At 43.1% G+C, this 24,431-nt stretch overlaps 2 protein-coding genes across 3 annotated transcripts in view; one reads left to right on the top strand and one right to left on the bottom strand.

The window, feature by feature from the left end:
- ZNF277 (zinc finger protein 277) overlaps positions 1-23,413 on the bottom strand; it is a 55,567-nt gene extending 32,154 nt beyond the window's left edge. Inside the window, exons 1-3 of one of the 2 annotated variants that reach the window (XM_068669487.1) lie at positions 23,328-23,346; positions 21,188-21,298; positions 1,895-2,102 (exon numbers count right to left, since the gene is read on the bottom strand). In XM_068669487.1, coding sequence (XP_068525588.1) covers positions 1,895-1,953 — 59 coding nt within the window. In that variant the 5' untranslated portion in view covers positions 1,954-2,102; positions 21,188-21,298; positions 23,328-23,346. Of the gene's footprint in view, positions 1-1,894; positions 2,103-21,187; positions 21,299-23,327 lie in introns of both variants that reach the window. The other variant, XM_068669486.1, reaches the window with a different exon arrangement.
- A 22-nt stretch (positions 23,414-23,435) lies between these two features.
- DOCK4 (dedicator of cytokinesis 4) overlaps positions 23,436-24,431 on the top strand; it is a 247,923-nt gene continuing 246,927 nt past the window's right edge. The window contains exon 1 of the mRNA XM_068669485.1: positions 23,436-23,773. Coding sequence (XP_068525586.1) covers positions 23,737-23,773 — 37 coding nt within the window. The 5' untranslated portion in view covers positions 23,436-23,736. The remainder of the gene's footprint in view (positions 23,774-24,431) is intronic.

Here is a 24,431-nt window from a genome sequence, read left to right as displayed (position 1 = left end):
GTAAAGCCCACAAGCACAGCTGAAGCATCATTAGATGCCTGTAAGTGACAGGTGAGCATTTTGTTGTGCCTCTGCCCCCTACTTTTATAATGTATGGTGAAATTAGTCTTGCAGCTACAAAGAAAAGCAGGTCTTCGAGAATGGAGTTTTTAGGACATAAATGTGCAAATGAAATTATTTCAAGATGCTGTTCAGTCTGTCCCCTGAACTGAAATAAGCGAACACCATTTAGACAAACTCACCAAACCATAACCTGTGCCATGAAGCTTACTGTTAAGGGATTTCATATGATACTGCTTAACCCAAATAATCAATGCTCAAATAAAGCCAATGCCTTGCCATGCTTCCAGGGAGAGAGAATAAATTATCAGTGTCCTCTATGTATCAGTCACGCATGTATTGGATGTGTTCATCTCATCTCTATTCCTTTCCCTACTGCCAACTTATCTTTACTTTTCCAAGTTTATGAAAAAAAATATGCTTTCCATTAGCACTGATCTTCTCTGGACTCTCCAGTGCTTGTTGTTCTGTCAAGAAACACATACCTAAGACTGGTTCTACCTCATTGTTGAGTATAAATATAATATAATGTATTTATAGTTATTTCCCTTTATTTTCCACACTTCATTGTAACACCTCAGATTATATTTGTCTTTTTTTTTTTTGTTCTTCACAGTATTAGACTCATTTTCTGGTATTCAGTACAGCAAATAAGAGAAGAAACACTTCAGAGTAATAGCTCCACCACATCACATCCTGGGGCTGTTTTCTCTAACATTTGGCTACCTTCCAATTGCATTAGAAGTCAAAAGAATCTAAATGGACATTTTCTTGAAAAGGTGAGTTAAAAATAAATTTTTAGTAACCCAGAATAATCCCCCAAGTGCACTTAAACTGGCATTCCATTACTGAGCAGTTCTGATCCCTTTATTTATCTGAGGAAACTAGCATTATCTCTAAAGAACATTGCATTCTTGTTCTGCCTGCCTTCTGCACAAAACCAAACAAAAACAAGTATCAATTTTCAATTTTATGCAGTTTTAAGCTCCTATGTCTGACTAAGGATTTATATGGCTTACATTCATCTTCCCAAATTTCATATTCATGTTTAGGTTTTTGCACTTTGATGGTTAGACACAAATTACTGGCTTTGGCAGAGTAATTGATCATGGAAGGCCTACCACAAAAATCCTTCTATTTGAGAAATCATCCAGCTAACACTTAAGCGCTGCAACACAACTAGTTACAAAATCAGTAGGTGCCATCTAGCCTTCTGACAGGACCATACATCCTTGTTTGTGAAAGCAAAATGCCAAGCATGTGCCAAGCCTCTGAAATCACAAGCCAGCTGGGCCTTTGCCAGCTACTGGAGGAAGTTAAAAGAGAGAAAGCCAAACGTGACCCCAGAAGATCGGTGACACCGCTGTACAAGTCACTGTTACATGCAGATCACAGACCTGTGAAGTATAGTTAAGGATTAAATGTGATTTCTGTGGGAAAATACTGGCATCCTTAAGATAGGGTAAATTAATTTCAACCCAGAATGTGTAAGTTCACGTATTGAACAGCTTCTGTGTACAACACATCTTTAGGACATCATATAGTGTCTTACAATAAATAGTCTTCTCATGTGAATAAACACAAAAATTGGAAGAGTTGATTGTCTAGAACGTCCTTTATGAAATAAACAGCTTTCTAGTTTGTACACAGCTTGCTGGTTAGTAACAGGATCTGAGAAGTGACAAAGAATTTCTAACAGAGGAATTGCCCTGTGCTGTAACTACACAACACCCCAGTGTAAAACAAGTATTTTAGAAATACAATCTCTAGTTTTCTGAAGCTTTATATAGTAACTGTACACATACATACCCATTTTTAACAACACAATCTTTACCTTCTAAAATCTGCAACCAGTTTCATATCAGCGATGACAAGCTTGTGTTCAATTATCATGTGCTTCAGGAGCTGACTTTGTTCGGGTAGGAGATAGCATTCATTGCAGAAAATGCAAGGCACATGTAGAGAATCCTCTACAGCAGCAACACGTCCTGGACTCGCTGGACTTTCTGGCAGAGTCAGAGGCTCCAAAATACACTCAGTATCTAAGGTAAATGAAAAGAATAATTACAGTAATTTTGGCTAAGTGAATAAATCCCCATCACTTGGAGTACTTTTAGGCAGTGTATGTAAAAACCTGTTTTGTTGGGTCCCAGTTTTCTTGTATGGATGACTTCAGCAGCAAGGTGTATGGAAGCCACTTGATTGCATTATACTGTTGGGTTTATGTGGCAAGGTTTTAGTAGTGGGGGGCTGCAGGAGTGGCCTCTGTGAGAAGACTCCAGGAGCTGCCCCACCTTAGATAAGAGCTAGTTTCTGATGGCTCCAAAGGGACCCACTGCTGGCCAGAGCTGAGCCAGTAAGTGATGTTGTTTGTACCTCTGTGTGAGCAGATTTAAGAAAGGGGGAAAAAAATAAAATGGCTGTGCAACAGCAGCTGGGAGAGAAGAGTGAGAAATGGGAGAGAAGCAGCCCTACAGACAGTGCAGAAGGAGGGCAGGAGGTGCTCCAGGCACGCAGCAGAATCACAGAACCATCTAGGTTGGAAGAGACCTCCAAGATCACCTAGTCCAACCTCTGACCTAACACTAACCAGTCCTCCACTAAACCACAGCAGAGATGAAGCGTCAGGGACTGACCACAGGCCCCAGTCCCTGTTCCCCTGTGCTGCTTGGGGCGAGGACATAGAAGGGGGTGGATGGTGGGATGGTGGTTTTAGTTTACTTTTAGCTTCTCACTGCTTTAGCTTGTTAGCAATAAATTTTATTAATCTCCCTATGGTGAATTTATTTTGCTCATGACGGTAACTGTTAAGCAATCTCCCTGTCCTTATCTCAACCCGAGCCCTTTTCATTTTATTTTCTCCACCTTTCCCTTTGAGGAGGGGGAGTGAGAGAGCAGCTGTGGTGGAGCTCAGCTGCCCACCTGCATAAAACCACCACGGTTATTTCCAAGACAGGCAGTGTGAGGTTAGCACAGGACACTTCTCAAATATATACTCCAAGTGAAACTCTAGCTGACAGCAAATCGAAGTTTATTAGACAGCACAAGTGCACTGCTTATTACTAAATGAAATTTTATGATGAGAAACCTACTTTTCTCTCACTACATAGGTTACCTGCTGATGTGAATGAGGCTTATCTCTTTTCCTCATTTCTCATACTATCAGGAAGGCATTAAATGGTATAGCACAGACTGGTTTGTATGCTGATTTCTCCTAATTATCCTCACATATCTTCAATTTCAGATAGCACAAGGTGAATAAAAGCAAACAGAAAAAGCTCTCCAATAGTGCCTGCATCGAGAATGAAAAAAGAAAACATTCTGGGTCTCCTTGACTGTTGTGATATGAAATCAACTTGAAAACTCCAAATCTTTGGATTCCTGCAGTGCTATGAACGCCTCTGGAAAGAAATTTCACAGTTTCACAGAATGGCTGAGGTTGGATGGGACCTTTGGAAGCCATCTGGTCCAAGCCCTTGCTCAGCAAGGACACCCAAAACAGGTTGACCAGGACCAGGTCCAAGTGGCTTTTGAAGATCTCCAAGCAGGGAGGCTCCACAGCTTCTCTGGGCAGCCTGTGCCACTGCTCAGTCCCCTTAACAGTGAAAAAGTGTTTGCTGGTGTTCAGAGAGAAACTCCCATGTTTCAGTTTCTGAAGGTATCCACAGAATTAAGAAAAGATAAGGACATCTCCTGCCTTCTCCCAAGCCTATTATTTTGTCACATAATTTTAAAATATGTAAGGTTAATGGAAGTTTAATTAACACTATTTATCAGATAGAAGAATAAATGTAAGACAATTTTCACCCTACAAAATTCACACGGATGTATTATATTGCCAAGCACACTAAATCTGGTACCTGATAAATCTGATAACTTGCCCACATGGAAAAAAATGAAAAATAATTTTAGGAATCATATCCATTTAGCTTTTTTTTCCTAGGAGAAAAGTTCTTCTGCAACTCCCCCCACCATCCTCTGACAGAGATGGAGCTGGGAAACTCCTAAAAATCCTGTGACAAATTTTTGGTCAGGTAATGGAAGAGGCACAGAGAGGGGAGTGCAGGTCTCCTCATCCATCACACGTGCTGTTCAGCAGCAGCTGGCCAGCTGGTTTGCACACGTAGTGCTCCGAAGCAGCCACAGCGTGCACTGATTGCTGCTGCAGGACAGCGCCATAGGATGTACGGCTTCTTGAGTTCCATGCTGCTCACGGAACTAAAAAGCTGCCCTGCACAACTGCTAAAGCCTCTACCTAAGCAATTTGAAAAATAAAACTTCCCGGCATGGCAGTGCCTTGGCAGAAGACTGATGGCCACGTTACACTGAATTCAGTTTATCTCGTCAAACTACACAGCAAGGAGCAATGGTAGTGCACGGAGCACACCATTACCTGGAGCAATATAACTGCAATTGACAGTCTAACATTTCTTTTCTCCTAGTTTTACCTGCACATCAGCCTATTCCCTTCCCCTAGATATTTCTTTATTAAACTGGGATTGCATAAATTGTTCCATTTTTTCCTATTTTAAGAACAGCTACTGCTACACAAAATGATATAGCAATCCCAGCAGAAGGGTCAGCACTTCCAAGCAGAACATTTTAGCTGCAAGACTCTAGGTTTGTGCATTCTTACAGTCGGCATGGGTTTATAGCCTGGAGAATCATTAAAACGTGTTTACAGAGAAAAGTAGAGCAACTTAATTTCCTCTGCAATTGCTGACTCTCACTGACACCAAAAGAACTAAGAGGATACTCTGTCAGCCAGTTCAGCTGTGCCCAGTAAGCTGCTAGCCTGCTTTTTGTTCAGTTTTGGTGTAGGTCTCTTGCAGTGACCTATTTAAACATTTGGAAGTCCAAATAAACAAAAGCCTATCTGCCTCAACAAACTAACTTTCTAAAGATGGGTATGCATGGCAAGACTTGCTATTCAATGTAGACAAGGGGCTGATAGTCCCTTAGCACAAGTACCAGGGAAAAACAATTATTTGGACTTGGAGAACAGACCTGTTCATCTTTCAGTGTAGGGGTGAGTTTTAGAAGGAATAAATGGAGGTGAAATATTTTTGATGCCCAAAGAGAGTAGCTAATACCGTATGAGGATGACTTAAATATCATCTGCTGGACCAGTGTGGTGACTGAAGAAGCTTACGCAATTTATTTCAAAGGCACTTAAAGGAGGAGGCGAGGGAAAAAAAAATAAAAAAATCTTTGTACTCATCTGCTGCAAGAAAACACCGAACAAGAAAGCAAATGCACAGCAGAGAACAAAGATGTACAGCCTTTAGCATAGTACTTAATGGATTAGCACATAACACAAACATCAAAATAGTCCAAATAAAGCTACGCATGTTACTGAAATCCCTGAAAAAGCAGCTAATTTTGATGCTATGTTTGAAGCAGAATGGCCACAAGTAATGAAGAAATGCTGTTGAACTCTAAAGCACTGCTACGGGCTACCAGGGAGGTAAAACACTTGCATGGGGTTTTCAGGCTCCAGCAGCCTCCCACTTGTAGTCGCGTGAAAATGAGTGAAAAGCTGCAAGCTTTCCTCTTAAAACCTCCTGCCACAAGAATGACTTCACAGGGTCAGATTAAACATCCAGCTAGCACAAGCACCCTGTCTGACAGTGGCAAGAAGCAAATACCTTGGGAAAACAGGGCAAACCACCAGCGATGACACAAATAGCAGAGTCTGCCACAAATCTGAGGGTGGAGAGTTTAAGACACAGGCTCTATCTGTGCCTCGGTTTAGCAGCATTTTATGGATTTTTCTTTCATGGATTTGTTTCGGCACTTTTTTGAAATTGTCTGTCTTTTAACACCTACCAAAACCTGCAGCAGCGTTTCACATTCTCCTCACAGTTATTCATTCCTCGCTGCCCTCGTCCAACCCTTTGCCTGTCCTACTCACCCTTTTTAGTTGGGGGAGGGAGTGGGGTGAAAACAAGAACAAAAGAAAATGGATCTCTAAATCACTGCAGTTTTTCCTCAGTCTTTTCTCTGTTCCTTTTCTACTCTTAGCATTTTGCTTGCTTTTAGGTAGAATCATTCATAACCATTAAATTATCTTCAGTGTTTCCAAAGTTTCAGAAAAGTAAATCAGGTATTAGTACACATGACAGTGGACATGTTCGTTGTGTTCACTCCCAAGTGCATTGCTCTGCATTTGTTAACACTGAATAGCATTTTTATTGCCCAGTTCGTTCAAATAACATGAGATTCTTCTGCAATGCTTCAGTTGGCCCTAATGCTTACTACTTGGAAAAAAAAAAAGTTCACTAATAGCAAAATTTATCACCTAACACCCTTCCTATTTGTGGCTGTGGTGAACAGCACAGGATCCAGTTCCTTAAGAAATCCCTCCGTAAAGTTTCTGCCCAACTCTCCTTTCACCGCTGAGTTTTCCTCCTCTACCCAAAGGAAAATCAACGTGACTTTTATTCAAGTAGATACCCGAAAGACTTCAGAGGGAGTCCACCCTACTCAGGAGCCCATAAAACCCCTCTGTCAGTCACCCAATTGACAGCTGACAGCTGACACTATGTTGTTCAACCTTTAACATGACAGATAAAATTGTAGTCTTTTACAGCTAATACAGAGCTAAAAATGTAAATTGCTAGAAAGAAGAGATGAGAGGAATATATTCTTCGAAAACAAAGACTAGAAGCTATACCCAATTCTTCAGGGGAAAATAAAATGAATACTTTAAAGACATTCGATAATGAGATGGTATAGAAAATGATGTGGATTATGCAAATTACTTTGAAAACTGGAACAGGCATTACTTTTTGTTATAGGTAGGCATACGAAACTAGTACAATGGAATCCTGACTCCTGCACACCACATGCTCTGTGTACCACCTTAGCAGCAACGAAAGAAAAAAGGCTGTCCATTAAAGAAATTATATGGCTTTAGTTTAACTGTTGTTAAATATAGACTGGTTAAACCTTCACAACTAATGAAGCAACAGGCTCAAAATGGATTCATTTTCCTTACTGGAACATTTTTAGTTTTAAATACCGTTGTTCCCAACTCAAAACTAATGTTAGTTTGCACATTAAGTAAGCGCTATACCCACACAGGCACAATAAAGACTACAGCAATACAGGCAATGTACTCTGTCTGCACAACTACACATGCAATTACCACAAAGCAACACGCCGTGTAATTTTATGGCCAATACAGCAGATCTGAGCAGCAGAAAGAAAAGCAAGGAGAGATTTGTGCATTTAAAGGCCACCTGTGAAAGGCGAAGTTCTAGGGGACAGGTTACCAGTGCTCAGCTTGCTGCCACCACCGAGAGGAGGGAAGCCTTGTTATCCGTCCTCCTCCACCTCATCCTCCCACCCTGAACTACCAGAGGAACTCCCCAAGTAGTCCACAGGGAACGCTGAACAGAGGGGCCCTTCCTTTGCATGCCCTTCCTTTTGAAGTTTTGCCTCTGCAAAACCAAGAATGAACATCATGGGACTAGAAAAGAGATAACATAAGCCCAGTACCATGGGTTTTTAACTACGAAAGAAGAAATCTACTTCCTTTTAGGAATATTAAGCATTTCCTTATCAGATGAAGAACACTGAAGAATATTTCCAGAGAATGCTCTGAAAATTCAAGCCTGTGAGTAGTCGAAGAAATTAAATGATGACAGAGGAATTCATGCCAGTTGACTTAAGACAGGAATTTAGAGGTTTCATGTCATTTTTTGCAGTGTATGGCACAACAACAAGGCTTCAAGTTGAAGAGCATATTATGTAAATACGACCATGTACAGTATGTATTTATAAGCCCACTGTTGGTAACACAAGGACAATGAAACAAAATAAGAACATCTGCTGGAATGTTAAGTGTCTTTCTAATTAAATCCAGTAGCTGAATGAATCAATTCATTACCAACAAGTCTGGTTTATTATCTCATTAATACAGCTGGTTAATATTATGAGGAGATTAGCAGAACTTGAAATGATCCTACAACAAAAATGAATGCCCCACAGATACACGGCCATATAAATGAGACCAAACAATGAGGAAAAGACTGCGCATTTTAGACAAGTAGAGAACAAAGGGGAGAACAAATGATGGGAAAACAAAAGGCACACAGCAAACCTGGCACTCTGCAACAACAGCATAACAGATGCCTACTGGAGAACAGAGAGGCTGAGCACCCTCCCCCAAGCTCACACCGCTTACTTGGCAAAAATGTGTAGTTCTCAGAATAACCAGCCCCCCACATTAGGGAGCTAGGCTGCATCCCTACAGTTAACTCTGCACAAAGCAGCACCACATTTAAAACTCTGCTGGAAAGAGTAGGTTTAAAGCTTTTCCTAGCATTCGAGTTTTCTTGAGCTGTAATAAAAACGAGTACCAAGAAGTACTGGCGTGCCTCTCGAAAGACACACATGACAGCTTCCTTCTTTGGCAGCCTTGGCGCTACAGAACCTATCTGCTGGCACTGCTGCATTCCCTCATTTGTGCTCGCATTCTTGGAAGAGATTTTATACTGATTACAGGATTTTTCCCTTTGTTTTCTGGAGTATGAAAGATGGATGACTAATGACTTGCCAAATAAACAGTATTCAAAACCAAAACTCAGAATAAAGGAAATAAACCACCCTGTCATCATCCTCACCAACAGCACATGCAAAAATGCTCCTTAGGGAAAGGAGAATCAATACACGTAACAATTTCCTCACTCTATGTATTAAAGCACTCAAGTACTCCTATTAAGTTGAATTATTATTCAGCCTGAGTTCACGAGGAATTATTTAGCTATTACTTCTGCTTGTTAACACGCTATTGATGATATTTAGTTAAAATGTCCATGTGCTCTAGGAGAGGACTCATCCCGTAGCTTCCCTCAAGATCAGTCAGGCTCAGTCGTGTGCGGTTTTTCATTGAATGCAAATGAGCACTTCAAAAGCATACTTAATCCTACAGCTAAACCTTGCCAGTTTTGCAGAAAACGTACATATTCTGTAGCATTCGCTGTCCGGGAATATGTGAATTTTACTCCTGTAAAATGACAGATCTGAGAAAAGCTGTGGGTTACCAAATCCTAGTATCACAGGACTGAGTTTCTACAGAGCAGGTGTCTGCTGGGAGCTGGAGCTAACAGAAATACAACTGTGCTAAATAGCCATATTTAACAGGGCTGCTCTGTCGGGGAGCTTAGGATGTTGCAGTTTCATTAGCATTAACAAGTGTTGCTATGGGTACCGGAGTAGAGGCATCAGAGCACAAGTGAATAGAAGGAGTGGGAAAGTGATTAATAAAAATGTGAAGTGTTGGAATTTTAATAAAACAAAACCAATCCGCTTGCCAACGAGATCATGTTTAAATAACAGACTACATGACTGCCTAGCTCACCAACAGGTATATGCCACTGCTTGCCATCTTTTTGCTTAAGCCCAGGAAGACAAAACCCTGTGTGAATAACAAGAAACACCACAGCAAAAGCACCGTGCTCCCATCGAGAGGGACATGCATACATGTGCACAGACACAGGTGAAAGTGCCCCTAATAAGCAGTCGTAACGATATTTAAGTGCTGATGCTAATATGCCATTTATAAATATTTAACACACTACAGGCAAGTTCTGTGCAAGCTCAGAGCCACATAATACCTCATTTCTGGGTAAGTAGCATGGAGTAACATTAGCATAGCAGGGTTTGATGTCTTTGTCATAAACATGAAACAATATTTATCTTCAATTCAGAGTGAAATATTTTTATTACATCCTTTAGCGCTACTCTGATTTCTTACCACTTAAAGGTAGTGCCGTTTCTGTTTGCAGAACACCTCGAGGATGAAATGGTAGCATTGCCTGTGTACCCACGGCAAAAAAACCTTGTGCTATAACTTGTGCTATGCTCAAAATACAAAGTCAAGTCCTACCCTTTGCAAAATATTTTGAAAAAAAAATATTACCAACAGAACATATGTTTACCTATTTTTTTTCCATCTTCCCTGTCCAGAAGTTGGAATTAAAAAATCTACAGTAATTCCCACAAGTGACAACCTATGTGATGATTAATAGCAGAACTGTTTCATTAACCACTGAAGGCTGTTACCTTGGACTCTTCCTACAGCAGGTACTTCATTGGTTTCAGTAACATCTCCAGAGTATTTCCCAAGTTGTAGTGCATCCACTCCTTCTTCCAGTCAATACATGAGAACCAATTCCTCTGGAGGTGCTTTAGGATTTAGCCTCGCCTGTGGGTGCTGCTCTAGGTTCGCGAGACAGATCCTGGCTATTTCTTATGTGCTGTGAAGGGAGCGCTGGTTTTCATTACTCCCATGGCCAAAACACCTTCAGCTCGCCTGTCTTCCACACCTATCACTACACCTTCTTTTCTAACCCCACCCTGCACACTCCTCCTGCATACCCTTTCCACAGTCTTCCTCCTCCACAGCTCTAACACCTTCAGTACACAAATCTATTCAGGGGTGTGACACAAATTGGGAAACCAAGTTCAGTTTAATTACTTCATGCAATTTTCCATGAACCCTAATTCTCAGTTGCTTCTACTCTACCCTGTTCCCTGCCCACTACCCAAAACCACAAATGTGGCACACGTGTGAGTTAAATCAGCCCCCCTCCATCCTCCAGCTCCGTCCTTCCAAGAACACTTATTTATTTTTGTCATATGATCCTCTCCAAAACATTTCATTTCCCAAATCTTGGCTTTGGGTGCAGTCTGCTGTGCAAACTTTGTGGTTAGTACTACAAATATTTATTTGTGCAAGTGTTGCACTCATGCGAACAACCTCATTCAGCAGGCTATTACACTTACTCACTTCGGTGCATTGGCAAGATGAAAACTGTAAGCATAAATACAGAGAGACTGTCTTAATAATAACTAAAGAACTGTATCAGTCTATACTTTTTTCCTTTATTATTAGAAAAGCAATAAAGCAAATCAAGACGATTCTGAGGTGGTACTCCATACTCAGCGGTCTTCCCTGACATCTCCTTTGTACTTAAATGCTTAATGTTAAAAATTGATATTTATGAGTCACTTAGGTTTGTATGAATTATTATACTGATTTCAGGGGGTAGTCAGAATAGTAGGACACTTCAGCAAATAAGTTATTTTTGAAGCAAATAATATCGATCTTTTATTGTTTAGTGTGATCACAACATGGTAGACATGGCGTTCAGTTCTGTGTTAAGATATTAAAATCAGGGATTAAGAAGCAATGATTAAAACTTGCCCTACTATCTTGAAAGATTACCAAGGTAATGTGGCCTGAAACTCTGAATGCTTAGTTCCCAGGGAGAGGAGGAAAATATCCAACACAAGAATTTGAAACAGGACAAGAGTGGTTGTCTTGGTTCTTGTTTTGTACTTAGGGTCTAAATCTAACTAATTCAAATTACCATTTTTTTTTTCTGGTTAATTTGCTATTTTATACATTAGCATATCAAAGGCATCATACTAAAATATTAAACAATGCTGTTTTAAGGCTGAGGTTTAAAGACTAAATTTCAGCAATTTTCAAGTGAAAACTGCTGCCATGCTGATCAAGACTGATTTCAGACCTTTAAAAATATCCCGTGGAGGGTGTTAGAAGTGAAGATCTGTGTGTGAATTCAGTGCTTGCGTATTTTACCGCTGCCATTGCTCCATGGACTTCTCTGACAATATTAGCAACCTTGAAGTTACCATAGAATCAGAGTCATTTAGGTTGGAAAAGGCCTTCAAGATCACCAAGTCCAACTGTCACGTGGCCTACAGAGTCCCCTCACTAAACCATGTCCCTTAGTGCCCTGTCCACACATCTCTTAAATACCTCCAGGGATGGGGACTCCAACAATTCCCTGGGCAGCCTCTTCCAATGCTTGACCACCCTCTCTGTGAAGAAAGCATACTTACATAAAGGCTCTGTCAGGCTTCCATAAGCCTGTAGGTAACTACACTTAACTTCCATAATTTATAGGTAACCTGTGGGAACCTGAACTTCCTTCAGCCTGTGTCACAGAAGATGTTTTCGTAAGCTTTTGAATCACAAAAATACCAGTGCCCTCCACTATCACAGGGCACATTAGACCGTCTAATACAGAATACTGATTTTCTGTGTTTCAAAGTGATGTGCAAGTGCTTGTAAAAAAAAGGCCTGTTGTCAGCAGACAAATTCAGTACGTAGGAGTCTGTCTTAGTTCCCATTTACTGAAATTGTGACCTTAGCTCTTACAAGCCCAAGGGGTCTTAACACCATGTTTAATAAAGAGAATAACACTTCTTCTATAAGGTGTTAACTAGTTTAACTCTGCACTTCTTGTTATCATTATTTAGCAGAGATCAATAATCCTTTATTACAAGAATTTTCCTCATCTTTTTTTCTTGTTACTTTTCCTATTCCTCTAAAAGGATTCAATTCCCAAGAACATATTTACACAGATTCAAAATTTTTCCTCTTGATGTTAAAAGGGCTTCCTGGTGGTCTTTTTAAATCATTGCTTTGCTTTCTGTAGATAAATGTAAGGCTGTGTGATTTTCCTTTAAAAATCTAAAGCCTCTTTTTGAGGTTCCTATGAGATACCCTCACACGATTATAATGGGAATTTTACCATGCTCCTGACTAAACTGTATTACAGGGCTTCTAACTCTTTTCCAGTGGTATACATTCCTTGAAAAACAAGTTTTAAAAAATGTGAAATTTTCATTTTAACAGTCACTTTAATTTTTGTAAGGCTAACAGAAATTAGTCCTAAACTTAAAGCACATCCCAAGAACCCCCATTTCTGGTATTTGTAGGTTTCATCATGGCAGGACAGGTGGAAATCTCACTCAGGTATTCTGATAGAGCTTCTTGATATTCAGAAGACCTTCAAGGCCAACTTGTTTACCAAATTTTGTATTTAAGGTGAATGAGTACAGCGAAGAGGCACTGTGGCATCCGAAGCACTGCGGGCTGGTGCTGCATTCTCAGCAACCTGGAGCTTTTCCAGATGGAGTGTAGGAAAAGAAGTTGTTTCTACTTTTAGAATCAAACCTCCATAAATTGGCATTCAAACTGGAAAAAACAATGGCTGAAAAGGACAGCTCATTATAATGTGCAGTGATGTGGATCAATATAGTTCAGCCTAATTGATACCTTAGCTAAGGAAAACAAAGCCCTGACTGTATTTCAAATAATCCACTACTTACACATATTATAAATATTTTTTTGAAAACTATTTTCAGAAGAAAGTATTTTAAAGTCAGAGCTCAAATATCAACGTTTTGTAGATCTCGGTGACATCTCACAGCAGACCATATCAGATTTCTGTGAGCATACTCTGACTTTATCCCAGAGTTTGAAATGAGCACTTTGTGATGCTGTACTTATTTCTCTTGACCTTCGGGCATTTATTAAATACAGGACGCAGATCTTAAGTATGGTGTACACTTACTGACTGTTTCTGCTAATGTAGCTCTTAGACATGGATGGTAAAATAATTGAAGTTAATTTCCTCAAGAAAAAGAATTAGAACGTTAGAATTAGTGATGCAAGTTGTTCAGTTTTTTCAGGCAACATTTTGCTAACTGTATAAATACATGCAGACTCCTGAACATTAAATTAGCACAGTAATAACACAGGCTGCGTATTTTCATTCCATAGAAGACAAAATCAAATTAAAACCTCAAGCAGGATGTTTTCTGTTACATGCCATCCTTCAGGAAAAAAAGCTCTATCTCATTTATTCGTGCATTACTGAGTCATAATAAAATTCCGCGCTGGCACACTGGTCAAGACAAATGCTAGCAAGATGCTCCAGTGACAGCAGCATCACTTATTACTGCAAGCATTTGCTCCATAAGCACTGTTGTTTCCATGCCATGAGTTGTGTTCTGCTCTGGGCTGATGCAGCGTGCACGCAGACCTTTGGCAGAGCGCTGTGCCACGATTCCCTCTGCTCCTCACCAGCCCCTTCCCTCTTACTGAACCTCTTGGAGCAGATCCAACCCACACAGGAGTCCTGACATCCCTGAAAGGCCTCCAGCTGCTCTGCACATGGGTTCGGTTCAGAGGGCAGTTTTGGGGCACGCTAACTAGATTTGTTTGGGGGCCAGGTACGTGCAAAATGCGCTCCAAGTCCTGGCACAGGTCTCCAACAAGGGGCACCGTTTCAGACAGCTCTGCATCACGGGCACGCTGAGGCTGTTTGGTGTGGGAAGGCTGACTGTATGTAATCCCAAGTAAAAATGCCAAACCACAGAATACAGCTGTAGGATCTGCAGCATCAATTGCTTTTATCCACCGTGCCATTCCTATTGCGTCAAACTATTTGTTAATGCAGAAGAACCACACCGTACCTGCTTGTGAGGTTGAAACAGATGGCATATCTAGTTATAAAGCTCCTACACCAGGCAGATAAAGAGAAGGCTTTTAACCCGCGGCTACTACAGAGGGCAAGAAAGAGGAACAGCTGCTCCTCAGGGACCAAACCACTGATGATAAATGGGAGAATCTAAATGAGCCAGCATCAACCAGAAGCAGCTGGGCCATTTCACAGTGGTCACTGTCTTTCACAAAAATCAGAGAAATATAAAAAGAAGTGGAAAAAATACCCGTTCAGAAGAGATGGTCCAGTGAAAACATGAGGCTAAAAAATCAAACAGAAAGTTTAATAAAGCCAGCTGAAATATATCACTAAGAACAGATGGCAAAAGTGAATTTTGGATTAATGAAGTCACTGACAAAAGATTTACGACAAATTCTCATTTACACTTCTACTATATCAAAACACTAGTGGCAAACAAACAGTGAAGACCAAACCATGGAATTACTCACTGGGAAACCCAGCCTTGATATCAGTGACCAGACACCAGACTTGCAACAACACCATGTTCAGAAACATTAGAAGTTGTTAGCTACTGCTGTACACTGATTATTATCTATTATTCTTTCTAATTAGAGAAAAAAACTCAAGCAAAACACAATGTTGTTTTCATTTACTTCATAATTACAATTCGACCACCATAACATGCAGCATGTTTTGTAAAATTAATAAAGATTTTGGTTCAGCACTCCAGGCTCCCTACCATAATCAAAATATCAAATATGGGTAACTATTTATTTACAGTGAGTTTTGAGCACTTCACACTTGTACAGTAAAAAAAGTGCTACTGTTTGTATTTCAGGGTATAAATCAATATAAAACCAAGCGGGGCAGAGAAGTTCCCTAACATGAAACAGTATTGCTTAAATAGCCACAGGCATTAGGTTTGTATTCTTATGCACTATTTGGCATATTCTTTTTGAGGAGAATTGCACATCCCTCAAACCAGCTTCTTAGCAGTTTGGCATCTTTCAAGAATTTGCACATTAGGCAGTATAGTCACAGTCTGGTTAGGTAGTTTTAATAGTACCGATAACACATTATTTAGTACAACAATTAGCAAGTCTTCATTACCATGGTTCTTCCCACACTGTGCGATTCTTTTATGCATATCCTAATGCAACATTCAAAGCTATTTTAAAGGGTCCATAGAAGGCCATTCAGATGCTTTCAGGCTTTCCTCCTGCCTTCAGCCTGCTGGGTGTTCATGAAGAGAAAGTGAAGGAGAAGCCTCAGAGACAATCCAGGAGCACCGAAATTTTGGCAGTGAGAACACACAGGTAAAGGACTGCAACACAGGATACCATGGAAGGAAGCACACAAGGCTGGGAAAGGTTATGAAGGCTGCTTGGACAGACAAATCAAGAATTTCACCTGCACTGAAGTAAAAAAAAAAATATTTTTTTAAAGTCATTGTCCTCCTTTCTTACCATCCACACCTCTTACAACAGCATCCCATTGTAAGTACTACATCCCTCTTCACAAAAGCTGCCTGAAGTCTCAGAGGGAGAACTCTATAATCTGGCTATATGACAGGCTCATTTTACTGCAGACATCAGAGGATATGATTTACAGGTTTGGTGCTCTTCCAGAAAACTCAGCAAAGCAAAATACAGTAAGGTAATTGTGAACAGGGTGTTTCAAGGGGCGCAGCAAACTCTCCTGGCATCTGTGCTACACTCAGAACATTCAGAAAAACTTACACTTCTCTGACCCACGCCTCCACATCTACATAAAACATTTCCACATCTATTATTTGTTCAAGTAATGAGAAACTCTTTTCAGGTAATATTGAGGCAGTTTAAACAACTTAATCAGTCTGCAGACTGAGGAACCACCACTCGCTATCATAGAATCACAGAATCATTAAGGTTGGAAAAGCCCTCCAAGACCATCTGGTCCAGCCATCCCCCTACCACCAATGTCACCCGCTAGACCATGTCCCTAAGCACCAAGTCCAACTTTTCCTTAAACACCCCCGGGGACAGTGACTCCACCACCTCCCTGGGCAACCCGTCCCAATGCCTGACTGCTCTTTCTGAGAAGAAATGTCTCCTCATTTCCAACCTGAACCTCCCCTGGCACAATTTGAGGCCATTCCCTCTAGTCCTATCACTAGTTACCTGCGAGAAGAGGCTGATCCCCTGCTCTCCACAGCTCCTTTCAGGTAGCTGTAGAGAGCAATGAGGTCTCCCCTCAGCCTCCTCTTCTCCAGACTAAACAACCCCAGCTCCCTCAGCCACTCCTCACAGGACTTGTGCTCCAGGCCCTTCACCAACTTTGCAGCCCTTCTTTACCGCAGGTAATGGAAGGTCTGGGCAGAGATTTCAGACAAGGTAAAGGCTTAGCATGCAAACAATTGGCTTAGCACACAAACAATGATCACGTTTAAGCTGTGCTGTGGTCCACGGGCACACGCTTAGATAGCCTGAAGCAGCTTACTTCTCGGAGCTTGTCTCTGCACAGGGTGGCTGATACTTGGCAGTGTGCTCCTGAGTCAAAGCCTTAACTGACCTCTGAGCAGGTAAGGATTGGCTTGGATTACTGGATTTAAACACAGCTGTACCTCCACTAGTAAGCAGTTAAAGAAATTATACCTAATGAAGATAAGGGCCATCCATTTTCTTCTTCATTGAAGCTATGAAAATTTTCTGAATTCAGAGAAAAACAAGTTGCAAGCCTTTACTGGGTATTTTTGGAGAATACAACGTAGTCTATGCCTTGTGCTAATGGCAGTTACATATTCATGGCAAGGTGTGAAGACACCCCTTGTCTTTGGATAAAACTGCACATTTGTAACACATTTGTAACACATTTGTAAAATTATGTCAGGTTAACAGGCAGCTCAGATAGTATTACCAAGCAATGCGATCCTTTAATTATTTTATTAAGCCATAATTACGCATTTAAGAAAATACTTAGTTTCACTTGGGTATTCACCTGTCATCAGTTCCAGAGTTGTAAGAAATGTCCTGTGGAAGGCTAAATAACTGCTACAATCTTATTGTAACAGTTGCCTGGAAGGTTTTCCCTTTTTACTATTCAAACACAGAAGCACATAAAAGATTATTTTACCAGTTGTAACTTTGTAATTTCCAATCCTCAATGTGACCTATGCGCTTATGAGGGAACCATTTCAAATTACTATGAGATTGCATTTTTAATTAAAAATCATAACAAATATGCTCTTAAAACATTTTTAGATAATACTGTTTTAGGAGATTCGTTCTTGTAATCACATTACAATAAACTGTGCTGCACTCACAACATTAATTAGCGAACCTATCCTCCAGGTATAATTACTAGTTGTTCTATTCACAATGATTAACCTGCATCAAATCAAAATCCTTTAAGGAGCTTATAGCTAGTGCCTACTGGCAAAAGGACTCTCTTCTTCTCTACAAAATGTGTGGCACAGTGGAAACACCAGGTTTTGAAATCCTGAACTGAATACATAGGTTTAACTTAAAAAACAGACTGGCTGGGTTTTAAGAAGGGTACCAAGAAGGATACCAAACTCTAAAACCATCAAGCAGATGTGGACAGATATGGCTGGGCTGGGTGACCTACCTCCTACCAACCTAATGTCTGAGGAACTCAGATGAATGAATAGGCAAGAAGTGACAGCTACACACTTGGGGTAATGGCTGCTCTACCACCTTGTTGGGGTTTGCGCCCTCAAAAGAAAGCAGCCATCAGCGCCCTGCTCACAAAACCACACGGTAGATGTTTGAAAACGAAGGAGGTAACTCACTCACTCAGGGGTTGTTTGGGTAGCATGGGTAGTATAAGGATATGTGGACTGGGAGGTCATCTGGTTCATTAACGTGTTTGGTTAACTCAGTAGAAAATAACAAATAACAGGGAAAGAGATGGATTACACGCAGGCACACAAACATTAATGAGCAGGTGATGACAGAGACAGTAACGAATACCAGAAGTCGTTGGTCACTACGGGAACTAAAGCCATTAATGGCACTACTCAGAGCTAGCTTTGAAGAGATTCAACCTGTACTTTGTCACTTATAAGAAAGGAGAAACATGATCTTTGTACATACTATGGAATATTTGAGGGTGCTTGCAGAATGGTGTGAAACAGAAGGGACTTGTGGGATTATGCAAACATTTGGGATTACGGAAACATAGAGGAGGGGCAAGCAGCACAAAATGGGAAGGATCCAAGAGGAACAACCACAGGGAAATGCAGGGAGAGGGGAATGAAAAGGGAAATTGAGCTTAAACAGGCTGCTGGTGGATACACTTCTCTGATGAATCCCTGAACCTGATCACCACTATCTAGCCTTTCTTCTTATTAAATTGTTTTCTTAACTATTTTTGTGTAATTCAACTTTTATCCTGTGTGCAATACTGCCCTGAAGTCCAAGTGCCAGCAACTGCACAACAGGCTGCAGGTTGCAGGGCCCAATGGTCCAGACACCAGCAACTAGAGAGATCATGGCATATTTTTATCTTCCTAGTAAATGTATATCTGTAAATATCATGGGTTTTTGAGTCATTTGCTAGCAAAGTTCAGTCTGACCTAGCCAGCAAGCAACCCGTGAGTATAAGCAGACCTGTACGTGGGAAGACAGGGCCTGAGTCAGTGGCTGGCCAGGGGCTCAAGGTTCAGGCATGGTCAGAGCTGAGGCCTGCAAGGGAGTCAAGACATTGAGGCTGAGCTCATGTTTGAGGGATCTCTGACCGTGGGGTACTTGTGAGATGAGTGTGGGTGCATGCTTCTGTTCTGGCAGCAAGCACCAAGATGGATTAGCTGGAGAGGAGGAAACCTGCACGCTGGTAAGAAGGTCGGAGCACAGATCATCAGACAGGGTTAGAGGTCAGGGCAATGTTCAAAGGACCCATGGATGTGGGTATGCTTCTGAAAGTGACAGCCGGGATGTGTGCATTTGCTGGTGGACTTCAATCCCGATCCAATTTGTCACTCCAAATGGAACACAGGAGTACCCCAGCCCTTAACCTTTCATGTCTGAAGGATGGGCTTTAGGGCAGAGTGCTGCCACAGACACTGCTGCTGCTAACACTGCCCTCTCCGCCTGGCTCTCCCAGGGTAGGGGGATCAGAACGGAGGTCAGAGAGGCAGTCTCCTTTTTTTGAAGAGCCTGAAGTGGCCTGGGACTACTGCCAAGGAGTCCCTTATGTTGCTCCTCCAGCAGAGCCACTGCGATGCACACATGAACTTTATCTCAGGTGCTCCACAGGACCTTCCCACACAGCTTGGGGCAGCAACTGTGGAGGAAGCTGTCCTTACAGAGCTATTGTCAGAGCTAGCAGTAACTCAGGGAGGCAACTTAAACAGTGGGAAAAGAGAAACACTTGTCCACTCCCCCACTCACTTTCCAGCTTCCAGAACAGAAGGGAAGCAGCAACGTGGAGGCCAAATCCCATCTTTAATTTTGCACATGGGAGCCAAGAAGTGCTTCACTTCCCCCACTCCCAGAAACTGAGTGCACTATTAAGCTCAGTAGGCAGGAGAGCTACAAAGAAAACTGTGGAGAATGGCTGGATTTCAGATAATTAAGAGGGGAGTTGTGTGAGAAATGGCCAGGCTTCACAAAGAACTGTGGGGGAGGATACTGGGACCTTTTGGGGAGTGAAATCTAGGAAGACCTGCAGGGCTGAGCTTACTGTATCAGTGATGCTGTAAGAGGCTGAAATGACCCAGGTAAGAGCATCAGAAATATCAAATTTGCTTATGGATATAGCACAACTGGGACCAATGGGGAAGAAATAATAAAGGGCAGATTAATCTGGGTGGTGAGAAGGGTGGAGAAATTGATGGATAATGACAGAGAAATTGAGGGATAATGACAGAGAAGAACAAGCACAGGAGAATGGAGAAGATGGGCATAAAAAGAGTCAGTTGCATGTAAGTACTTTCTTGATCACTGCAGTGTATTTTATCTTCTTCTAAATTATATTCTTAACTTTTGTGTCATCTTACTCGGTCACACAGATGAGGGTGCTGCAAGGTCTAAGCGTAAGCAACTTGGAAAACAAACTTCAGGTTATTGGGCCTGCAGGTCAAGATGCCAGCAGCTGGAGAGCCTGAAATGCAAGAGTCTAAATGGCAGCAACTGGGAAGACCACAACCACAGTACTTGCAGGTCTAAATGTCCACAACTGGAGAGGCTGGACTGTACATGTGAGAGGTCTAAACATCAGCAACTTGAGGGACCAGGGTGCATGCACATTTCAACAGCATCATGAGAAGCGACAGAAGTGAGTAGGAGACCATCATTTAGAAACACTGAGTCTGAGACGCTGTGTAACTGGCCCCTGGTTCAGGAATGTATGTTAAACAGCCTTAGAGCCCATGCTGATATATAACAGGTCTGTAAACATGGCGAGTGCCTGAAAATCTAGAGAGGAATTGTGTATTTTCTCTAGTGAATGTCAGTCCTGATGAACCAGAAAGGAAGAACAAGACTGGGCTATCCGTATTGTTGTTTATGTGAGTGGTAGAGGTGTTTATGAGGATACGATCAAGGCATTGCTCTGTGGTTGCCTTTATGGCCAGCCATTTAATTTTCCTGTTCCTGCATGCCCCTCTTGAATGCATGCTCAGCCTTGCTACTGGCCAGACCTGCAGAAAGGAACAGCAGCAGCCACATCCAAGAGCCACGAGAGAGAAAAATCTCTCAGGTCTGTAAATACACAGGACTGGCTTTCAGCAACCAGGAAAGAGGAATCCTTGGATCCCAGAGTCCATTGGATTGAGCAGCTCTTATAACATCCTTAACAAACGGAACTTAAAATAGAGCTGAAGAAATGATACTTACAGTATAAGAAACAAAACAACTTTCACTGAAGTATCCTCTAGGTAGCAATGAAAATGAGTAGACATGTACACGACCAGTCAAACTTCAGTTTTTCACAGTAAGCCAAATTCCCTTTAAAACAGGACACAAGAGACAGATGTGGGATAGTAAGATGTGCTCTGACATGGTTTGCTCTGGGAACATGGTACTGAAAAGCATTTGAACACATTAAAACCCTAAGTAAGAAACTGTAACTTTCAGACTGCCTATGAATCTATCAAAGACACACTTCCAAAAAAAATAAAAATAAAAATAAAAAAAATTCATTGCCAGATGCTGTAAGAAATGTTGATATGTAGCTTAATTAATGTAGACTGAATAACTTGTACTGTGGACAGTGATATGTTTTTATAAGCCACTCAGTGACAGCTGCTGGAGTAAATTAACTAGAAAGTAACGCAGTCCTGCATTTATACAAGCGCAGGCTTTCCTATAAACAGGATATCGCAGGACAAGAAAAAGTATTTTATTTTCCTGTATTCTGTCTCCAAAGAAATGACACCTTCTCAGGTGCACATGGAAGCACACCATGATGCCAGAGTGAACAGCTGTGTGGAAATGAAACTTGTGGAAGAAGAGGAATTTTGCTCAGAGCCAGGGAAATGATAGTATTAGTGTCAAGTATTTTCTTTGCCTACAGGCAGTGCTTTATACTACAAGATGTGTTTATTCTAAGTGACTGGACCATAAATGAATAATTTTGAAAAGGATGTTTCAGCTATTGGCTAGTTTTGTCTTTGTTCAAGGCAAGAAGAAAGACATGCTCCAAGCCTAATAAAAACATGCTGAAGACAGTCACAGCTAACATGATGGACAGCAATTAAAAGGCTGTGGCAGAATTTCATGACTCCCAGCCAACATGCTGGCAGCCCTCTCTCAGGGAGAGGAAGATTGCTTGGACGTACATGGAAATCTATAGGCTGGGACAGAAGTTAATTCAGCCTGGCACCTACTATTTTGATTTTCAATCCTGACTTTTACGCATATTGTCATGTAGGGACTCCAAAGGATCTGCAACAGGATGTAAAGAGAGTTTGGGAATCCTGAGCAAAGTCACTGAATGTTCTCTAATATTATCAGTGAGTTTTTGAATTCACTTACAGGAAAACACCACAGGCCAGATCTCTAAACTCCAGTGGAATAAACTTTCTTCATACTAGCCCCAATGTCTTTACACGAGTTACCTGGAAAAACCTGAAACTCACCTCACTGTCCCTAGTACCCCACAACCCTACATGCAGTGTCACACAGATTTTGCACAGACAAAAGCATTCGACCTTTTAACCAGTTAAACCAACACAGCTGTGCCTTTGTGTGCAGTTACACTAGCGTAGTCCTCTAGAAGTGATGGGCTTTTCATGGAGGTGAAGCTTATGCCAACACAATGCCACACAAATAAAATAAGAGCACTGCTTTAACTAGCAGCACAATGAAAATGAGTTTTGTGAACAGAAGCAGGGGACATACTAGAGAAACACCACAGAAGTCGCTTAAATTACTCTTTACCTGAGTTTGACAACTAAAAGAGGAACCAAACAGGCGCACTCCAGACCTAGGTTTGAAGCTGCCTGCTTGGATGACTTCTTCCCATGTGTCTTTCACACTACGGGTGACTTAGAAATCCAACTTAATGTGAAAATAAAGGCTAAAAGACAACCTGAACTAGAACAACTTGCACTGCTTTCCTCTCTTAGTTGTGAAAACATTAAAACTGAGTTTTTTGTTCAGCTGAAACCGCAACATCCCAGTTCAAAGCAACGATTTGACTGAAGGGTGGTGTGACTGTGTTTTAAAGACAGATGAATTACTCGTGTCAGAGGTGTTGTGTACCCGGTGCGGCCTGCAGCACTGCACCCCTCTTTTTTCCCCTATTTTCCCCGTTTCCCCCCAGGACCACCCCACGCAACCCCCACTCCCGCACCCCCCTCAGCAGCGCCCAGGTGCCTCCCGCAGCCCACACCGAAGCGGGGGGCTTCACTCCGCATCACCCACTCCGACCCGGAGCCAAACCCTGTCGGGACCACCCCGGCACCCCCAAACCCAGGCGGGTGCCCCCTTCGCCCCCCTCACCCCCAGACCCCAGCGCTCCCCCCTCACTCACCTCCCCGCTCCGCCCGCCCGCCAGCCCCGCGGGGCGCCGCCATTTCGCCGCTCCCTCCCTCGCTCCCTCCCTCCACGCTCCGCCTCCCTCCCTGCCTCCCTCCCTCCCCCGGCGGCCGCGGGGCCGGCCGGGGCTCGTAGTCCGCTCCGTGCCGCCGGCGGCGAGGGGCGCGGCCGCGGCGAGGCACTACGTTGCCCGGCGTGCAGCGGGCCGGCGGCTATAAGTGGCTGGCGGCCGAGCGGCGCCTCCGGTCGGTCTGTCCGGCCGCCCGTCTGTCTGTCGGTCGGTCTGTCTGTCGGTGGGTCCGCAGGAACAATGCCCCAGCCGGCGGAGCCGGGCAGCCGCGGCTGAGCAGCAGCCCGCCAGGCGGAGCCGGCCGCCGCTCCGAGCGGGGAGCGCTGCCGCCGGCATGTGGATACCCACGGAGCACGAGAAGTACGGCGTGGGTGAGTGAGGGGCCGGGGGGGCGGGAGCGCTGCCGGCCCCGCCGCGACACCTGCTCGCCCCCGGGCACCGCTGCGAGCCGCCGGGAGGGCTCCCCCCGCTCCCCGCCCCGCTTTGTTCGCTCCGTGCCGAGCCCGGCCGCAACTTTGCCCCGGGGCAGGGCTGCGGAGCCCGCCGGGTCGCTTTGTGGCGGTGCGCGCCGCTTTTTTATATTTTTTTTTCTCCCTTTTTTTGGCACTGCCGCGCCGCCTCGTCCCGCACAATGGCCCCGCTTCGCCGAGCCGGGCTGTGCGGCAACTTGGGCGAGCTGCTCGGCCAGCAGCAGCCCCGCCGGCTCGCCCAGGTGGGGCTGGGCTGCGGGACGCCCCCTGCCCGGGGCGAGCCGAGCCCTAAAAACCTCGCTGGGACCCCCCCGGGGCGGCTGGCAGGGGGTTAGCAGCCGAGCATCGCGAGCTGCAGCCCCCCCCCCCGGTGCGTTTGTTGTTGGGTTTTGTCTGCGTGCGCCTCTTTCTTTTGTGTTGTTTTTTTATTATTTTTTTATTTCCGAGAGTAGCGCGCTGTGTCCCAATTGCAGCGCTTTTTCCCGCTTTGTGAGGGAAGCGCGACCGCCGAGCATCCCTTGTAATGCCACCGACGGGCACCCAGCAGCCTGCCCCTTGT

The sequence above is a fragment of the Anas acuta genome, chromosome 1 (assembly GCF_963932015.1).
Source record: "Anas acuta chromosome 1, bAnaAcu1.1, whole genome shotgun sequence".
NCBI classification, from domain to species: Eukaryota; Metazoa; Chordata; class Aves; order Anseriformes; family Anatidae; genus Anas; species Anas acuta.
This window is presented reverse-complemented; position numbering and strand designations above follow the sequence as displayed.